A 19,752-nucleotide genomic window follows, 5' to 3' on the forward strand; every position below is an offset into this window, starting at 1 on the left:
CCCTGACCCCATTCCCCCCACAGCCCTGACCCCCAGCTCCGAGCCCAGCCCCTCTGAGCTGGGCACCCCCCTGACCCCATTCCCCCCACAGCCCTGTCACCCCATTCCCCCCACAGCCCTGACCCCCAGCTCTGCGCCCAGCCCCTCTGAGCTGGGCACCCCCCTGACCCCATTCCCCCCACAGCCCTGACCCCCAGCTCCGAGCCCAGCCCCTCTGACCCAGACACCCCCCTCACCCCATTCCCCTCACAGCCCTGACCCCCAGCTCCGAGCCCAGCCCCTCTGATCCGGACTCCTCCCTGACCCCATTCCCCCCACAGCCCTGACCCCTAGCTCTGAGCCCAGCCCAGGTTGTTAAGAAGGAGACCCTGTCCAAATGGCACCCGCTATCACCAGACAAAGAAACAGATCTTAAGGTGGCTAAAGAAAACTTAGTTTGACTCAAACTTCACTGGAGTCCAAAAGGAAGTTTGGTGGGAACCAACTCCAGGACACAGCCCCAAAGATCAAAGCTGCCAGACCTCAATACTCTGCTAATGACACCATGCAGAAACTGGAGTCCCCCGGATGGACCTGGTCCTGATTGGCCATCAAGAAAAGTTCATCTGTTTTATTGGGAGTGGTGAGCACTGTATGTGTAGTGTGTGAATTATTTTTTTTGGTGATTGTTAATTAATAGAGGTTATGTAGTATATTACTATGCAAGGCTCTTTCACTGGAAAAAGACCCCATAAACCCACAAAAGATTAAGCTTAAGTCCACAGGGAAAGGTGTTTGCCCGGAGCCCACGGAGTAGTAGAGCCCAGAGCCCAGAGGGATAAAGTTAGGTGCTTTTCACCTGGAGCCCTAGGAACTGGGAAAGGGGGGGGTTCCTAAATTAAGAGGGTTACGCCTTGAGCCCTAGGAACTGGGTAAAGGTGGGTGCCCTTGAGTGTGTGAGTAAGAGAATTTTGTGTGGGTAACACTGTGTACATACAAGCATAGAATTGTCATGAGTACACTCACAGCCATCTCTTTGTACCTCATTCCCCCCCGACACACACACACACGCACACACTCCTCTCCCTTTCTTGCAACCCCTAGCTTACTCTTTCCTGTCTCTCATCTTACTGTCTTCCTGTCCTCAATAAAAACTCTCTAGTTAACTTACTTCCTCTCTCTTACATATGAGGCAAGTAAGCGACAATTATTCACTATTCCCTTTTTTAAAAAACTAGTTTGATTACATATCACTTTACTACCATTATCCTGGGAATCAGAACAGTGCACTCAAGTTTCATTCAAACTTTTCTGTAAAGTGAACTGGTTTTGAATAAGAATCTTCTGTGCCTGTTGAGAAATTCAGAAGGTTTCATATTTTTTTAAAGGTGCCTAATACCATTCACGCGTGGGATGCTGAGTCACATAATTTAATCTGAAGACAAGATGTAACCGTGCACAAAACATACATCAAACCGTTCTGACTTGCATCAATTGTATAACATTTTTACTTCCTTGGTAGCAAATAGAAAATTTAAGCAGATAATTGGGCTAGGGAGGAAAGGGATTGTTTCGTTTAAACAACTTTTATAAAGTACATTTCCTTCTTTTAAAGGGACACTGTAAACTTTAAAAAAAATCCACACTCGAGGCTGTACATATTTTACCTATTATTCTTTCAATCAACACCTAAACATCAAAATAACTGAAGAAAGGTTACAGGGAGGAAAATTATTTCTCTAATTTCTGTGCTTCTAACAGAGCAGTGAGTTTCACTAACTTCCTTTAATCTCAATAACTCACTTGGTCAATTTCCCCTTCTGTTTATGTGAGGCTTTCATGAAAAAGAAAAGGGACAACATTTAAAAACTAGGAAAAGATTACTCCCAAAGTTCAGGATTTTGATTATGCTTTTCTGTGAAATTTCACTTTTCAACCAAAAAGTCATGAAAATTATGTCTCATTTTAACTTTTTTATTGACAATGAACTATGGTTCAACAGGAGAGGAGAAATTTAACCACACTTTGTTTTAAAAATTGCACTTTCCCATTATATTTCTGTCCCATGGCAGCAGTCCTACCAAACTTCTCTGAGCAGCTAAATGAAATATAATCTAATGCCCTGATTCAATGAAGTTCTAAAGCATGTGCTTAATTTTAAGCACATGAGTAATGCCACTGACCTCAAGGAGCTACTCAGATACTTTAAATTGGGCACATTTTGTTTTGTTGCGAATATCTCAAACAGCTGCATCACAGATATTTGAGCAGGTTTGACATTCCATCCAGGAGAGGACAGCGATACACATACATACTAGCCATCTGATTACAAACAGCGATCTTCAGAGTTGGCAGGCCATTTTAAACTCTATAAATAATGCTGCCTGCCAACCTGAGACTGGCATCACAACAGCCTTCACAAAGCTTCAGCGTGAATAAAACACGTGCTTGACATCCGTTGGCTGCAGACTCATTTAAAGGATGTGACTATAAGGGGAGAAACCACATAGTTGATAAGCGATCATTTCAAGGAAACATGTACTATATTTTAGCAACTCAGAAGTTCAACATTATGACAAGTATATTGGTAACTACCTCTGAACACACACTGCTTTTCCTGCTGTAATAGGTTTCCCAGAGTTACGAACAATATGTGATATTATGAACACATCCTGCTTATGTTAGTGATTCCAGTTCATATGGGATTTGTGATTCCATTGTTCAATGTGCAAAGTTTTAGTTATTTATAGACTAAGTTTGTAGGCGAAGTTGGAGGATTCGGTAAGGGCCTTCCCTTGACTTCAATAGACTTTGGTTCAGGTGTTAAATTATTTTCAATTTATCACGCCAGTCAAGATTGCGAGAAAAATCACTTTTAAGAGAAAGTTAAACACATTTGATGTTGCATTTGTAGAAAATTGGTGAACTCTTCTGCTCTCAGTTCTATCTGACAATCAATTAATGAGAATATTAATAGGAGGAAATATAACTGTCAAATTATCAAAGCACCATATCACCGAACTGTTTATGAGAATCCAAAAGCCATTGAAATTATGATAATTTACAATTAGTATCTAAGGTAATATTTGAAAAGTGCATATGTGCCGTAGGAGCGTAAGTTCTATTTTCAAAGGTGAGTTAGGTGCAGAGGCTCCAGCTAGCCACCTGAGCTTGGACCCACCCAACCCCTGAGCTCAGGTAGCTAGCCTGAGCCTTCACTGGTGTTGCAATGTCCATGCTGCTATTTTTAGCATGCTAGCTCGAGCCAAGCTAGTGCTAGTCTGTCTACCCAGGCTGTGAGGCTCACCTCCAGCTGCAGTGTTGACATACCCTTGGGAACTTTTGAAAATTTTACAAAAGCATCAATATCTATCAAATTTCATTTTAAATAAAATTCTCCTAAATCTAGTCTTAATTCACCCAAACTTATACTGAGAGTCTTTCAAATTTCATGATGATACTAATATTATACGGTTATTGATAGTAACTGATTGCAGCAGATGATGCACAATACAACATGCACAGGAAAGTCAAATGTACTCACTGTAATGTGTTGAAATGGATCTATACAAGACATTTTTGGTTCAGATCTTATATGCAGGTATCACAATCAAAATCTTGTTCTTTATGGATCCAATTTCACAATGGACAGACTTCAACGTGTTTCCAAAGTGGACTGTAATACCACAGCTCTTTTCATCACTGCATAATGAACAAAGACCCATGGTTAAAAATAAAATTTTCCTTCTAAAACATATTTTCTAATATAGCAGAGTAACCACCTCGGTTGAAAAGGGTTCCAAAAATTCAGACTTTTAATGACGACCTGAATTTTGAGATAAGCTGAGGAGATAAAGATTTCAACCCAGTATAACCTTGATTAGCCACGTTTCTCATTTGATTCCAACCACCTCAATGCAAGTGAATGCTTTGCTCAGCTGCGATTATCCAGAACATCATGTATCAAAGTGTTTCTCATGTCCTTGCAGCCTTACAGATTAATGAAACAGTACAGTACAATTAGAAATATCAGTTATGTATGTTCATATACATATACTAAGTATAAATATTATTTAAGATAGAGTTCAATCATTTATCTAACAGTTTTCTTAATGTTCTAATGCAAATTCTCAGTAGCTACTGTGTGTACATTTGGTTCCTTGTTAGAGGCCAGTTTTTGCCTTAGGCAGGTGCATGAGAGTGTGTTGAAAAAGGACATATGCAGGCCTTTCCTCTGCACAAGGAGAAATGCCAGGCTGTGTCCTGCATGCACATTAGAAGGTACAAGTTGCCCCAAAAAGGGCAGAGCAAAGCTGGCCATTCAATGAGATGGTAAAGCATGCACACTCCCCTGGTGGTTCTGGATACTCCGTGAGGCATTGTGCCTCCTGAGGAGGCAGTGGCAGAAAAGCCAGGCAGTGGAGAGGAGCTGAAGAGCTAGCTTAGGAGGCAGCCAGCAGGACAATTGGATGTTTGCAGTATAAAGAATTCTGCAATTCTTTGGAGGTATTAAGTGGTTCCCATCAAGCCCTTTTAATGCCTCTACCACCACCTTTGCTTCTGGCAAGCTTCAGCTCAAATCACACATTCCCAAGGTCTTATATAACAACATCTAAGAAGAAAGAAGAAATAACCAAAAATTAATGGATCACTGCAACTATTCAGCAGCTGCCTTGGGTGGCACAATATTGCTCCTTTCAAGATTTCCATTGCAACTATGAACTAGCAGCAACTGTTTTAATTGCAATTAGTGCAGAGCTCTTCTCAAGTCAATAGGATGTCAATTGGGGCCATGGAACCCTCGCCCTCCCCAACCCTCCCCCCCAAAAAAATTCTTTATACACAAGCACTAAGCCAAACAAAAAGAAGCCACAGTAATATTAATTTAGGAATTGCCATAGTTAGAGATTGCCAAAAGCCCTGAAGAATAAGAGTTTATATCCCTTCCAAAACTCTTGGTACATACTTTAATACTTACTGTGAGAATTTTGGACATTTTTGTTGTTTATATAAACGTTAAATCCCTTCTTTATTCCTGTTAAACTCAATAACTTGTTGCAACAAGTTCTGCAATGCATTGTGTGAAAAATTAAGGCCATCAGAATCAGAAAGGCAGGAGTTAATGTAATTTCATTCATATTTTTAATGCTGAGGCAGCTCAATCCCTGGGAGAGAGGAAATAATAATCTCTCTCTATAACTGAGAGGAAATATCTATTCATACTTAGTTTAATTCTAAGACCCCGCAATGCACAAATACATCTTTTCATATCCTTATTTTAATATAGACTAAATTAACTGTAATAGAAAGATCATTAAATTCATTTTTTCATTCAGATCAGTCAAATTTGTCACTGTCACACAAGTAGGCAAAATTTAACTGAAGTAGCACCCACCTACATCAGCAACACGTGTGGCCCAGTGTTTCTGTCTATGAGTTTGTTTATTTTTCCCTTGGGTCCTACCGAAAAAGAGCAGTAAAACACTCCACTATCTTTTAAAATTAAACCTCACTAAATTAGTTATTAAGGATATGTTGTGAATTTCAAAGGAGCTCAGGAAGATCATAAAATAAAGGGTATTCAATAACTGTAACCAAAAGTAAGTTTAGGAGCTATAAAACAGGGAACTTGCGGCCTCCTGAGACAACAGCCAACTACCAACAAGTTAAGATGGGTCAGCAAAAAAGACTGTACTAAAGTGAGGAAACTGGAATCAGGAAGCTGCTATAAGTTTGAGACTTAAGAGAAGATTTTCAAAGGCACAGGCACCCATCTCCCATTAACTTTCAATGAAAGCCAGGCACCTGTCTTTTATGCCTTTGAAAATCTCCCCATAACAATTCAGTCAAAAGCCTGGTCTACATTTGAAAGTTATACTGGAGTTACTAAGTTGATTCAGAGTGTAATTTTTTACCAATACAATCATTCCAGTACCAACTTTAGTATGGGCACAGTTGTAATGGTATAAAGGTATCTTATACTGGTATAGCTAGTCCCATTTGCCTACAGGAAAAGCTATATTAAAGGTGGAGCTGGTAGCACCATCTATTATTGGGGTTGGCTTACACTTCCCATTATAAGACCCTGTTTTCAATTATTTATAATTTGGCCAAACTTTAACTGTTTGGGGTGAAATTTTCCGTGCTGAGTGTCTGCCCCAGGCTGACTTGTTTTAGAAAATGTCTGCCAAAACTGTTCAGTCATTTCTGAGAACGACGCTAGGAAACAATATATAGTTTTGCCCGTGGTCAAAACTTGTGGCAACCTTTTCCTTGAAAATCTCTAGTGCCCTCATGCTTTGGAGCAGGACTTTGAAGGTTGGAAGGGGATCACCTTTATCCCAGGGATGTGCATTTTGCTGTCCCCATGAAAATCCACTCAAGTTTGGCTGATATAAGCCTTTGAAAAACTGCTGTTTTCACATGCTCAATACATCCAATCTTCCTCTCTGATGGACCGCAACCTTGTTGTGGTGGAGAGGCATGTGTGCGCTAAAGACCCTCAGAGCTACATCACTGGAACTTTCATGTGCCTGGTAAGGTCCCCCTTGGTGAACAGGTCTGAGGCAAAGCTCCTGATTAACCACGATCCAAATTTCACAAGATCCAATGGTGGATCAGGCTTATATAGAAGACCTATTAGTACTCTGCAGCTGTGAAGGCAAATAAGGGCTATAGCAGGAGGGAGATCCCAGTTGTCTTGAATCTCCTTGCCACTGGGTCAAGGTTTTCCTCCTGTCAAGTCTCGTGTGGTCACTGCCTGCACACCAGTTTCCCCACGTTAAAAGATTTCACGTGCAGGCCTGTGCCAAAGGGCTCACATCCTCACAAAGCCTGGTGGTGATGGACGAGTGGCGATGAAGACAAGAGCAGTGATCTCTGGGAGTTTTTAGTCACATCTCTGCATGCAGGCAGCAGCCGTGTGACAGTCATCATCTGCTTGAATGAGACAGAAGTGCATTTCAGCAACAGTGACTGTGACTGAGCAGGCCTTTTTAGGATCCCCTCTGCTCACCCCAATGGGGAAGGGGCTAGAAAAGGTGCTGTAAACATAGGCTGTCTCACACTCTTCCAATTGGATGGCCGCATCCAGTGGGATCCCTCAACTCCGCGGCTGAAACATGAGATATAAGACAATGAATTTTGCCACCTGGAATGTCCCAATCCTTATGGGCTCTCGGCACAGTGAATGCCCAGAAAGAAGAACTGCCATAATTGCCAGCAAGCTGGCAAGACTCAACATTGACATTGAAGCTCTTAGTGAGACAAACTGGGCTGATGAGGGCCAATTAAAAGAGGATGGAGGTGGCTATATCTTCTTTTCGAAAGGAAAGCCACCTGAAAAGAGACGCATTCACGGGATTGGCTTTGCCATCAAAAATAAAATCATCAGTCAGCTTTTGGAGCTTCTCATGGGGATCAACGAGCGTCTCATAACTCTTCGACTCAAGCTCAGCAACAACCAATATGCCATGGCCATCAGCATATACACCCCAACACTTGATGACGAGGAAGACAAGGAACAGTTTTATAGCACTCTTGATGAAGTCCTCACAGCCACACTTAAGGTAGATAAACTTATCTTCCTGGGAGATTTCAATGCCAAAGTTGGATAGGACTCCCAACTCTGGAGCGGCAAAATAGGCAAAAAAGGGGTAGATAATGTAAACCTCAATGGTATTCTTCTCCTTAGCAAATGTGTGGAGCATGACCTGCTCATGACAAATACCATCTTTAGGCAGAGTAACAAATTTAAGACCACCTGGCAACATCCTCTGTCCAAACACTGGCACCTTCTTGACTATGTTATAGTCAGAGTTCAAGATTACACCAATGTCTATATAACAAGAGCCATGAGAGGTATAGATCACTGTTGGACAGAACATTGATTAGTAAGATCAATCATGTATCTGCAGCTCACTCCACCACACCGCAAACACTCAAAGACTATGAGAAATCGGTATGACATCAAAGCACTTCAGGACCAAGCCAGCTGTGAGATGTTCCAGCAATACCTGTCTGAGAAATTCTCTAACTTGCATTTTAATGCCATTGACATTCAAGAGCACTGGGATCAACTTAAAAATACCATTCACAGGGCATGTGCTGAAACTATAGGATATTCCACTCATCAGCACCAAGACCAGTTTGAGGAAAACAATGAGGAAATCCTAGGATTAATTCAGCAGAAAAGAACTGAATTCTGTAACTGGCAAAACTGGCAAAATGATTCCTCAAAGCAACGAAAACATGAAGCTTATCACCAGCTCAAAGCTGAAGTCCAAAGGAGACTACGTGACATCAAAAATAAGTGGTGTCAAGAGAAGGCCTCTGAGATCCAGAATTTCATAGACCAGGATGACATAAGAAGCTTCTTTCAAGCAACAAAAGCTATATATGGGCCAAGCTCCGAAGGCCCAACCCCTTTATGTTCCCAGGATGGCTCCACCCTTCTCAAGGACAATGCAGCCATTAAACAATGCTGGAAGGAACAGTTTGAGAGCCTATTAAATCGCCCCCAGTCTTTGAAGACATCAACAAGTCTATTTCACAACGCATGGCATTGAAACACCTTGCTGATCCCCCATCTTCCCAGGAAGTCCGGCTTGTCATCACCCAGACAAAAAATCACAAGACATCAGGTCCAGATGGCATCCCAGCTGAAGTTTTTAAAGCTAGAGGAACACTGCTCCAGAATAAACTTTACCAACTTCTCAACAGAATCTGGACCTGTGAAGAAATTCCACCTGACTTTTAGATCACGAACATTGTTAGATCACGAACATATTCAAGAAAGGGGGCAAATCTTTGTGCAGGAACTACAGAAGTATTGCTCTCCTCTCCATCACAGGGAAGATCCTTGCCCAGATCCTACCCAACCGCCTTCTCCCCCTTGTAGAATCACACTGAATCACAATGTGGCTTCAGACCATCCCGAGGCACAACAGACGTAATCTTTGTGGCATGACAGATTCAGGAGAAGGGCAGAGAGCAATACCAGGAACTGTTCATGGCATTCATCAACCTAATCAAGGCCTTTGACTCTATCAATCGTGATGCCCTATGGGAGATGCTGTGTAGGTTTGGCTGTCCTCAGAAATTCATTTCCATCATCAGAGTACTCCATGATGGGATGACTGCCACCATTCTGTGCAACAGCTCAGAGACCGAACCATTCATCATTCACATTGGCGTAAAGCAGGGCTATGTCACTGCTCCAACACTCTTCTCCATTTACCGTGCTGTGATCCTGATTCTCATCTGTGACTGCCTCCCCTGATGGAATTGGGATTGAGTATCGTATGGATGGCAAACTCCTCAATCTCCGACGTCTCCAAACAAAATCTAAGATCACGAGAATTGTCATCACGGACCTTCAGTATGCAGATTACTGCATCATTCTCACACACTCAGCAGCGAACCTGCAAAGTACCCTAAATCTTTTTGCAGATGCCTATCGCAGCTTCTGTCTCTCTCTCAACATTGGGAAAACCAAGGTACTCTACCAGCCCTCACCTGCACAAACTACTCTTCATACTCCACAAATCACCATCAGTGGAGAACCTCTGGAAAATGTGGACCATTTTCCATACCGTGGCAGCCACCTCTCCTAAACAGCCAGCACTGACACAGAAATTGAATAAAGGATCTGCTATGCCAGCACATCCTTTGGAAGACTACTCAAATGAGTCTTCAATTATAGGGATCTACAAATAGGTACCAAGATCTTAGTTTACAAGGCAGTTGTCATCCCCACTCTTCTCTATGGGCGTGAGACCTGGGTAACCTATAGACGACATCTCAAGCGGCTGTAGTGGTTCCAGCAGCGCTGTCTCAGGAGGATTCTCAGGATCCGCTGGGAAGACTGACACACTAACATCAGCGTTCTCTGCAGCCAATATTAGCAGTGTAGAAGTGCAGGTCATGAAACATCAATTCCGCCGGGCTGGTCAGCGTTTACGTATGCCTGACACTCCCTTCCTGCTCTTCCTGACGCAAGTACTCTTCTTTCAGTTAAGTCAGGGGAGAAGGGCTCACAGAGGGCAGTGGAAGTGCTTCAAAGACATATTGAAAGTACACCTTAAAAAGGGAGGCATCAACCCAACAAAGTGGAAGGACTCGATGCAGAACAGAACACAGTGGAGCCACACCATACACCAAGCCACAACTCACTTTGAGGAGAACAGACGTGCTCATGAGACAGAGAAGCAACAAAGGAGGAAAGAAAGGGCACAACAGTCCAGCCAACAACTATGTCTCCTCCAAGATTACACTTGTCATTTCTGTGGGAAAATCTGCAGGGCACAAATTGGGCTCCTCAGCCGCTTAAAAATCCACCAATGAACCCCCTTGGCAGACATCAGCCTCACATCAAGGGATAGCCGAAGACATTCACTCTTACTAAGACCTCACTAATATGTTTTATACAGACTACACAGAGAGAAAGAGAAAGCTAAAAATAAATTAAGGTTGCAAAGTTGAGCGCTCAAAAGTTAAGAAATGCCAGAATTAAGGTTTCCTGTGCAGCTTTAATTGAGCGGTGTTGTGCTATGCATTATGATTCAGACTTTAATTACATGATCACATACTATTTTTCCCCACAAGGTTCCTGCCTCAGTACACAGCACTGACTCAAAATTTCAGTCAACCTCTGTTTTTGACAGACTGCTGCCAAAAGAAACAGCAGATGTAATACAATCGTGATCTAAAGTTGTTTTGACAGCACAGTCTACTTTAGATAAAAGTAATTTTAAGTTCACCTACACTGAATCTGTGAATTCCTGTATTTGAATGATCATTAAAATTGCTATTATATTCATCTGTATGACACACTACATGAAGGGATATGTGCTTAGATTTGAAATTAAATTAAGTTTAGCAAACTGATTAATCACAGAATCATAGGACTGGAAGGGACCTTGAGAGGTCATCTAGTCCAGTCCCCTGCTCTCATGGCAGGATTAAGTATTATCTAAAACAATCCCTGACGGGTGTTTCTCTAACCTGCTCTTAAAAATCTCCAGTGATTGAGATTCCACAACCTCCCTAGGCAATTTATTCCAGCGCTTACCCACCCTGACAGGAAGTTTTTTCTAATGTCCAACCTAAACCACCCTTGCTGGAATTTAAGCCCACTGCTTCTTGTCCTACCCTCAGAGGTTAAGAACAACAATTTTTCTCCCTCCTCCTTGTAGCAACTTTTTATGTACTTGAAAACTGTTATCATGTTCCCTCTCAGTCTTCTCTTTTCCAGACTACACAAACCCAATTTTTTCAATCTTCCCTCATAGGTCATGTTTTCTAGACCTTTCATTATTTTTGTTGCTCTTCTCTGGACTTTCTCCAATTTGTCCACATCTTTCCTGAAATGTGGCACCCAGAACTGAACACAATACTCCAGTTGAGGCCTAAAATCAGCCTGGAGTAGAGCAGAAGAATTACTTCTTGTGTCTTGCTTAAAACACTCCTGCTAATACATCCCAGAATGATGTTTTCTTTTTTTGGACAGCATCACACTGTTGACACATATTTAGCTTATGGTCCACCATGACTCCCAAATCCCTTTCCGCAGTACTCCTTCCTAGCCAGTCATTTCCCATTTTGTATGTGTGCAACTGATTGTTCCTTCCTAAATGGAGTACTTTGCATTTGTCCGTATTGAATTTCATCCTAGTGTTCACTCTTTGCTGTTTTATTGGTATTAATAAAGTAGATCCTATTTTATTAGTCACATTGAATATTGTCTTGAAGGATCATAACTTAGTTTGATAATTTAATGCAGAGAAACAGTGTTCTGATCAACACTATATTCATTTGCATATCAAATATACTGTTGCCACGGCATGGGCTTCTTAACATTAGGTTCCCAATTCAAATTCAGCTGAGGTCAGTGGTAGGTAAAAAATTGTTATCTGATGACTGTATGGGGATTTATGTGAAAAGCATTTTGTGGTCTCAGTCCAGTTCACAGGGTCTGCACAACAAATGACACTACAATTGCATCTAGTTACCAATGCCCACCCTATATTACTTCTATGGAAAAAGTGAGGACTTTCAAGCTCAGTGGCTAAGTCCAGCTTCTTTCATGACGTCCAAGGACACCATGCTACCCTTATTCATATTGAGCTGTAGCTTACTCTGCAGTTAGCCCCACTGACAAAAATGATCTCAGAAAATGAATAAGGTGCAACTTGGTGTGAGTGTGGCTGGCAGAATCCAGCCTTAAGTTTAAAAGAAAATTGTAAAAAATCAGTCCTCTTTTTCATCCCAGGTCTGTGCCAACTTGTTTTTGTTTTTCAAAGACATCAAGGTCTGGGAAGAGAAACACTTGAAAATTGAAAGAAAATGAATAAGGAATCTATGAAAAACATGTCCAAGATAATAACAAGAAAGATACTGAGTAAGTTTGATATTGACTCAGACTTCTGGTGTGAATGTCATCAAAAGGGCTGTATCTACTTTTATCATATCAGATTGCAGGATTTTATTTTCCTCACAGCATATTAATGTAATTGTATAATAAATAATTAGTTTCAGAGTGAATTTTCTAAGAGCTCAGGGGAAAAACACTGAAGTGTTATATCTTAATTTAGTTCTTTGGAGCAGGGACTGTGTATATGCACTGCACCTAGCACAATGGGACCTCTAAGCCTTATCATTCATACATAATGTTTCCTCCTTTGTTCTTTCCATCATTACAAAAAGGGATATCTTGCCAACAAAGGAGGAGGAGTGGGAAGAATGAGTTGGGAATCGTAGAGGAGAAGCCCAGTGCTTGTGCCCCATTTCTTGGGAGATGACTTAGGGTGGAGTATGTGAGAGAAAATGATGCAGCGAGAGTAGCTGCGGAGGAAGTTTTGTGGTCAGGGAAGTAGGCGTCAGTGAGTGCCACAGCCTGGCGATAGTGAGAGATAAAATCATGGATGCCAGTGATATTTTTGGCAGATGAAGCAGGCAAAGGGAAGTGGAGAAAAAGGGGCAGGTATAAGGTTCGAAGGGGAGGTTTTAATCGGGGCAGAGCTAGTGATGAGGACAGGTTCTGGGACTGAGAATGAAGGGATGGCCAGGGTTGGGGCAGACATCAATTGTGTATAAAAGCCAAAGTGTGTAGGGGGAGGTAATCAGACCAATGATCCATAGACAGCTCTCTGGTATCTTTTAGGAAACCCTACTTTACTCTCCCATGAAACAGTAGACAATACTTGATGAGTCAGAGGAAGTCAATAATCCTATAAACTACCTAATCAGTTGTGCAGTGCTGAATATAGAGGGAAAATATTTCTTCCCAACCTCTGCAAGGAATTAATTTATACCCTGAAGCATGAGGTTAAAGTTACTATAGGTTTGTCTGCATAACTAATGCATAACTTTCCCCTTTTTCAGACAAGTATTGTGTTTGTCCCGGTGACTGGACATCATAAGTACAGGCTTGAAATAAGTTAATTGGCACAGCTCATCATGTTTTATCTTATAATTCCAGTGCTTATGAAAAGAGTTTTAGCAAGAGGAAATGTTCATCATATGGGGTGTGACATTGCAAAGGTCCTGTGAAGGCCTGAGACAAAAGCACATTATAATACATAATTATGCTGCATGCCAAATTTGGGGGAAGTTAGACAAATGGATTGCAATAATCATTGATATATTATTATTGCACTGAGCATTTATATATAATATAAAGAATACATTCAGAGACCCATGATGCCAACAGAACAAGTAAGTGTTTCCGAAGAAGGAAGATTTCAGGAAATTCCCACATACAAGTTACTTTTTTTTCAATATTGTATTTTTTGCATTTATTCAATTTCTAAATCAACAGAAATAACAAAACTAGCTCCAAGGCAAAATGTTAAAATGAAAGATTCCAAAAGTATTTAAAAGTGGAGAAGATCATTGTCTAACTACAATGGAATCTGGACCAGTGGAATGATATTTAGCTGGCAGAGATTCTGAAAACATACAGGGGGAAACCCAAAGAAAAGTAGTCTCCACAGTGTACTGTGAGACTCCCCAAAGGCTTACATGAGATACACAATCATTTATTTTTGCCATCAATAAAAGCCCTCCACAAAAATAAAAAAGAAGAACTTGAAAAACCTAAAACAGAGTCAATGGAAAAAAGGAAGCATTTGGAGATCGCCCCAGCAATGACAATTATAGCACAACAATTGTTATCCACATTTTTACTAGATAATTTTATTTCAAGCAAAGAGTGAGATGGGCTCTTTGCAGTGTAAGTATTTTGCACTACAATCGGGATAAAGGTAAGAAAAACGGTGCAGCAGTTGTGTTAGCTGGAAGCCCAATCAGTAATTCCAGCAATAAACACAGCCTCTTTTAAAAAAAATAACTAATTATTTTGATGAGAAAACAGTGGCAAAATGAGGACAGGCATAAGCGTGGAATTAGGGGGCAGGCCACAACTTTTATTAAATGTTAATACAGGGGAGGGGGATTACCCGTGCATCACCTTTACTTCCCTACATCAGGCATTTAATTGGTTCCAGTGCAGAGCTTCTTACCATATAACTCATAACTGGTGCCAAGGTTACACGGCTCCTTACCATATACCCCATAATGTGGGCTAGGTGTTCCTCAGCCCATTACCCAGGACTCAGCTCTCTCTGAGTCCTAGCACCCTCCTCCTCCCCCATGAGGAAGACAGAGGGTGCTCAGGTTGGGCTCAGCTCCCTATTGCCACATGATCTGACCTCAGCCTGTAAAGGCCACAAGATCTCACTCTTTCACATGGGCCCAAAGCCTTTTACCTCTGGGAACTGTTAATTCTATTGTCTCAATTGCACTGAACACCAGACACAAGTTGCAATGAATAAACACCTTCACCCAGTACCTCAGTTAGGTACTAAGCATGTTCCTACTCAACCCACTGTGGCTTGACAGTGCTGCAAGGATGGCAAAAAACTCCATGGTCCTCTGCCAATTGGCTTGTGGGAGAAAAAATCCTTCCTGACCCTCTAGACAGGTGATTGGCTAGATCAGCTGCATCTATCAGACCAGGTTCCCATTCCTGGTTAGGGTGGGTAGGGTGGGCTGTTGAAACGGAGCTGATAGAGCTTCCACGAAGCCCCAGCACAGGGCTAAATCCTGGGAGCTGGGGAATGCTGGCCAATCAGCATCTCTCTCCCCCTCAGTGGGCCAATGGGTGCCAAAGACTCCCCGGGGGAAGAGCTACCTATTGTCCCTTGGCAAGTGTCTCCCTCACTTGCTACTGTGACTGTTCCCCTTTCACTGATGGCCCCCTCAAGTTCCCCCCCCCCCCATTGATGTGGGTGGGTGGCACTTGCAAGGTTTTCATTTTGGGGAGCTCAGCTTGGATAGAGAACCCTCAATCCATTTTAAGACCCAGGGTACTGCAGACACACAACCCCTCTGAAAACTGAGCCCTAAGTGTCTCAGACTGGGCACTCCAAAACGAAGGCACTTAAAGCCAATGGCTCATTTTGAAAATTTTGACTGCAGTGACAAATACCAAATCAATACATGCAACATATAAAAGATTATGAAACAATATATAGCTCTAGGTTCCTCATATGAACAAGTGGGATACATTTGTTTGGGGAGGGGGGTTGCATATCCCTTTAAAAAATGTTAATAGAAAAGATACAATAAGAGTTTGCCCCTGGGTCTCTGGCCAGATATTCTACTTCAGGTACTGTGTGCAGTGTTCTGGTGGCTGCCCTCTTCCCTGCAAGGGGATGCATTTCAGAGAGAATGCATATAACCACTAAAGCTGTTATGGCTATTGCAGTGCAGGAGACTGAAATCTCCAGGCAACTCATTTAAAATGCCTTAGAAGTAATTTGTACAGCACTTTATAGGATGGTCTTGGACTCAGGACATCTAGCTTTAGTTCCTGGGTCTGCCACAGGTTTCCTGTGTGACCACATGCAAGTCACTCCAGCTCTCTACACCTCAGTTCCCCATCTGTAAAATGGAGGAATACTTACCATCCCCCACCCTTTTTCTTGTCTATTTAGGTTATAAGCTCTTCGGGGCAGTGACTGTCTCCTACTATATGTCTGAATAGTATCTAGCGCAATGGGCTTCACTCTCAATTGCAGTCTTTCAGCACTACTGTAAAAAATAAATAAGTGCTATTTAAATGCTAAGGACTAATATTAGTGGGTTCTGTACAATTAAAACTTGGTGAGTCAAGACTTACCACCCATTTAAACCAAACATGCAAATGTTTCAGTTAAACACCTTCAGTTCAATGAATTAGGCTCTAGAACAAGTTACACAAACTCTAGAGCTTTCCAGATTTGTGGGCACATGTAAGGATGCATCAAAAGATCCTATAGCATGCGTTCTGTCACGTTTTCACCACAGCCAAGTTGGACTAACAATTGTGGTCACAGGGCATGTCATCTTTCACTCAGAACTTTAGCTGAACATGACTCAGTATTAGCATGACTATTGTAGTTTGGGTTTATCTGAGCTTTTAGACACAATTGGTGATAAAGGGTATATCTATGCTACTTCCTTTGGCCTTCAGTTTAATAACATGAAATCATGACAAATTCTTTTGAGATGTGTGTGTGTGAAAGTAAACCCTCAAAGTAATTCGTTACAACTTTCTAGTAAAATAAGTGTTAATTAAAGTATTGCTGACTTTTTAGCATCCTATTTAAACAAAACTAATAAAGTACTATTGCAATATTTTATTATATACATCTAATTCATGGCAAGCGGTTAAATAATGCACATTTGATTATTTCCCCTACAATATTTATAAAAAATAGATTTTGGGGGGAAGATGGAAAATGGTGCATTTAATACTTAGGAAAGATTTCTCATTCACAGACCAAGTCACAGAAGCATTCTATTTATACACAGAAATTTCTCTACCCTGCACCATCAGTGTGCTGATAGATATGCAACCTCTAGACACAAAAAGATAGTTCCTTCTCCATATCCATTTAATCATTGGCTTCTCTGTTGAGTTGGTTCTGCAAGGGGCAGAGGGAGTTGTGTGACACTGGCAGACCAGGAGCCAGCGTATACCAAGGCCCCCATAGCCCTCAGTGAACACTGACAAATGAATAGCTGGAAACCAGTCTGACTCATCTGTGCTAGAACTATTAAAATAGATGTTAAGTTTATAAGAATGTGTTGAGTGTTTGGACTTTATGAAATGCTTGTAAGTTGCTGCATGCATGAATTTCACTTATAAAATCTGTGTACCATATTATAAGGCAATATTCAAGTGTTTGCTTTGTAACTTTAAAAGAGTTTACTATAACACTCTAAACCCCCATAGCCAGGAGAGAAGCATTACTGAATGTAAAATACTAGTTTACCACAAGAGGTGTCATCTCCTGCCCAACAAAAGAAGGCCTATAGACACCCGACAAACTATTTTGTTCACTAATGTTCCACAAGATTGTGTTGATTGCTCCCCCATGCCCATGAAGAGGGATGTGCACAATCCCTCATCCCATCACAGTTTGAACTCTGGGAGAAGGAAATGTAAATCCCTACCAGAAATAATTGTAGCACTATGCTGCTTGGAGTTTGGAGAGGGAAATATTTCTAAGCTTAAACAAGGGATCCCCAAGTTGCTTAGCTTAATGGACATATAGAACTTGCATATTACAGCAGCATCTATTACCTTTTGAAACCTAAGATTGTATCTAATTTCTGTGTGTATATTTACCTGCTTTAACCTTGTAAATAACTTATTTCTTCTTCCTACTTAATAAATCTTTAACTGGTTTATTACAGGATTGGCTACAAGCATGGTCTTTGGTGAGCCATCTAAGGAACAATTGACCTGGGGTAGGTGACTGGTCCTTTCGGACTGGGAGTAACCTGAATATAGTTGTGATTTTTGTTGTAAGAAACCATCTATCACAAAGGCAAGACTGCGTGGGTGCAAGATAGACTGGAGAGCCCAAGGCAACTGTCTGTGACTCCATGTTAAGGGTGTTATAGTGCTTGAGGAGTTCACATTTAATACTTGGTTGGTGAAATCTAATTATAGAATACCCAGCCATTTGGGGTTTGTGTCCTGGTTTGTAACAGTCTGCCCTGAGATTGGCACCCAAGTTTGGCCACTCCAAAGAGCTTGATAATGGACACCTGTCTACTGAGGTCTAAGGTCCTGATCCTTCACTCTACCTCAGATGGGCACAAACGTCCACTTGCATGGAACTCAACCTCATTTCACACCAGCCAAATGACCAGCTGAGCAACAGAGAAGAACCCCTTTCAATCCAAAATGTGAACCTTTACAAAACAGCTTTTTGCACTATTTGATTGTTCTGGAAGCCCAGGGTCACATCAGTATAGTACAGCATATATTAATCAGTTTTGATATTCTGTCTCTATTCAATTTAAATAAGAAGTAAAGGAGACTCTGCTGTGCTTGACAGACAGAAAGCCAAATCTGAAGGCTCCCATGTCCCCAAAATCTTCTCTCCTTATCAGCAGGGAGAAGCAACACCTGTCCTCATATCTGCTACCGGGGCAGGTGTGGAGGTGTTCTGCTAATTGCTGAGATAATAGCATGTGACTGCTTTCCAGCTGCTCCTCTATGCCTCCCACAACCTCTGCTTCTTAGTCCTCTACCCAGTGAATAGTTCCAGAGACTGAATCTGTTATTGCTCAAAGCCTCTCCAGGTGGTGGCATTTAAATTAATTTTCTCTGTTATGCGGCTGCCCTTAGAATTCTGAACAGCAGCAGTGAAAACTCTGAACTGCAGCAATGGCACTAGTGTGGTCTCTCTTCAGATTTAGGAAAACAGCACTGCATCAATTCACACTTTCATTCATGTTTGAAAGATTATCTTCACAGCCAGAAAATTAGCAACACAGTCAGATCCTCAGCGGTGTAAATCAGCATATCTCCATTGACTGACACTGATTTATACCTGCTGAGGATCTGGCCTTCTTCCCCACCCCCCATTAAAATTTGGATTTGACAGCAATTGATTGTATTCACCAGTAATGATTTCTGCTCATCCTGAGTGAGAGGATTTTTCAAGCTCTGTTTTAACCAGATACAATGAATACCAAGAGACCTTGTATAGAAGAAGAGACCCAAACTACATCACAGGGAACAACAAAAGACATCAATATCTTAAAGGCAGCCCTAACTGACCTTTAGGAATGCAATACAACCAGTCTTACTTGATCACCAGCCACAGTTGATGACTCATAGCATCAACTAATAATCATCTAGGGTCAGTAGAAAAAAACCCAAACTCTCTCACTTTCCCCTTGGAACAGCATTTCACAATTAGGGAGTTTATTGGGATTTCCGTGCTGTCTTCTGACGTATCCAGCACTGGTCACTGTCAGACAGGTCAGTAGATTAGACAACCACTGGACCATTCTCTTACATAATTTTCTATGTTCTCAATCTAACTGTCCCTTAGGACATCAATGGCTTATCTAGTTTCCAATTCAAACTAGCTTTTTGTATATGAAACATTGGTTAGTTTTTCAACTCAGCCTTGAAAAAGAAATGGGAAAATAAATTATAAGTTAATTAGAACTGAATGGCCGTCAGTATTTTGCATCTCTGTGGCCTTCTCTCATCCCACATTCACATAGCATCATCATCTGTCGTAAGTGGACTTATGTGAAAGTTCCAATTTCCAGTAGAGGAGGGATCAAGATGCAAAATTCAGGCATGGTTTAAGCCTGTTTCTAATTTCCACTTTACATTCACTTGTTAAAAATCATTTTAGTGCCAACAAAAAACCTCTTTCTTTTCCCGTCCCCACATCACATCATTCCTTTCTCTTT

At 41.5% G+C, this 19,752-nt stretch overlaps 1 protein-coding gene across 2 annotated transcripts in view; it reads right to left on the reverse strand.

Moving 5' to 3' along the window:
- Nucleotides 1–19,752, reverse strand: part of PLA2G4A (phospholipase A2 group IVA) — a 140,672-nt gene that overhangs the window by 105,553 nt on the left and 15,367 nt on the right. For both annotated transcript variants that reach the window (XM_045026143.1, XM_045026142.1), the window contains exon 2: nt 3,524–3,681. In XM_045026143.1, coding sequence (XP_044882078.1) covers nt 3,524–3,556 — 33 coding nt within the window. In that variant the 5' untranslated portion in view covers nt 3,557–3,681. The remainder of the gene's footprint in view (nt 1–3,523; nt 3,682–19,752) is intronic.

The sequence above is a fragment of the Mauremys mutica genome, chromosome 8 (assembly GCF_020497125.1).
Source record: "Mauremys mutica isolate MM-2020 ecotype Southern chromosome 8, ASM2049712v1, whole genome shotgun sequence".
NCBI classification, from domain to species: domain Eukaryota; kingdom Metazoa; phylum Chordata; order Testudines; family Geoemydidae; genus Mauremys; species Mauremys mutica.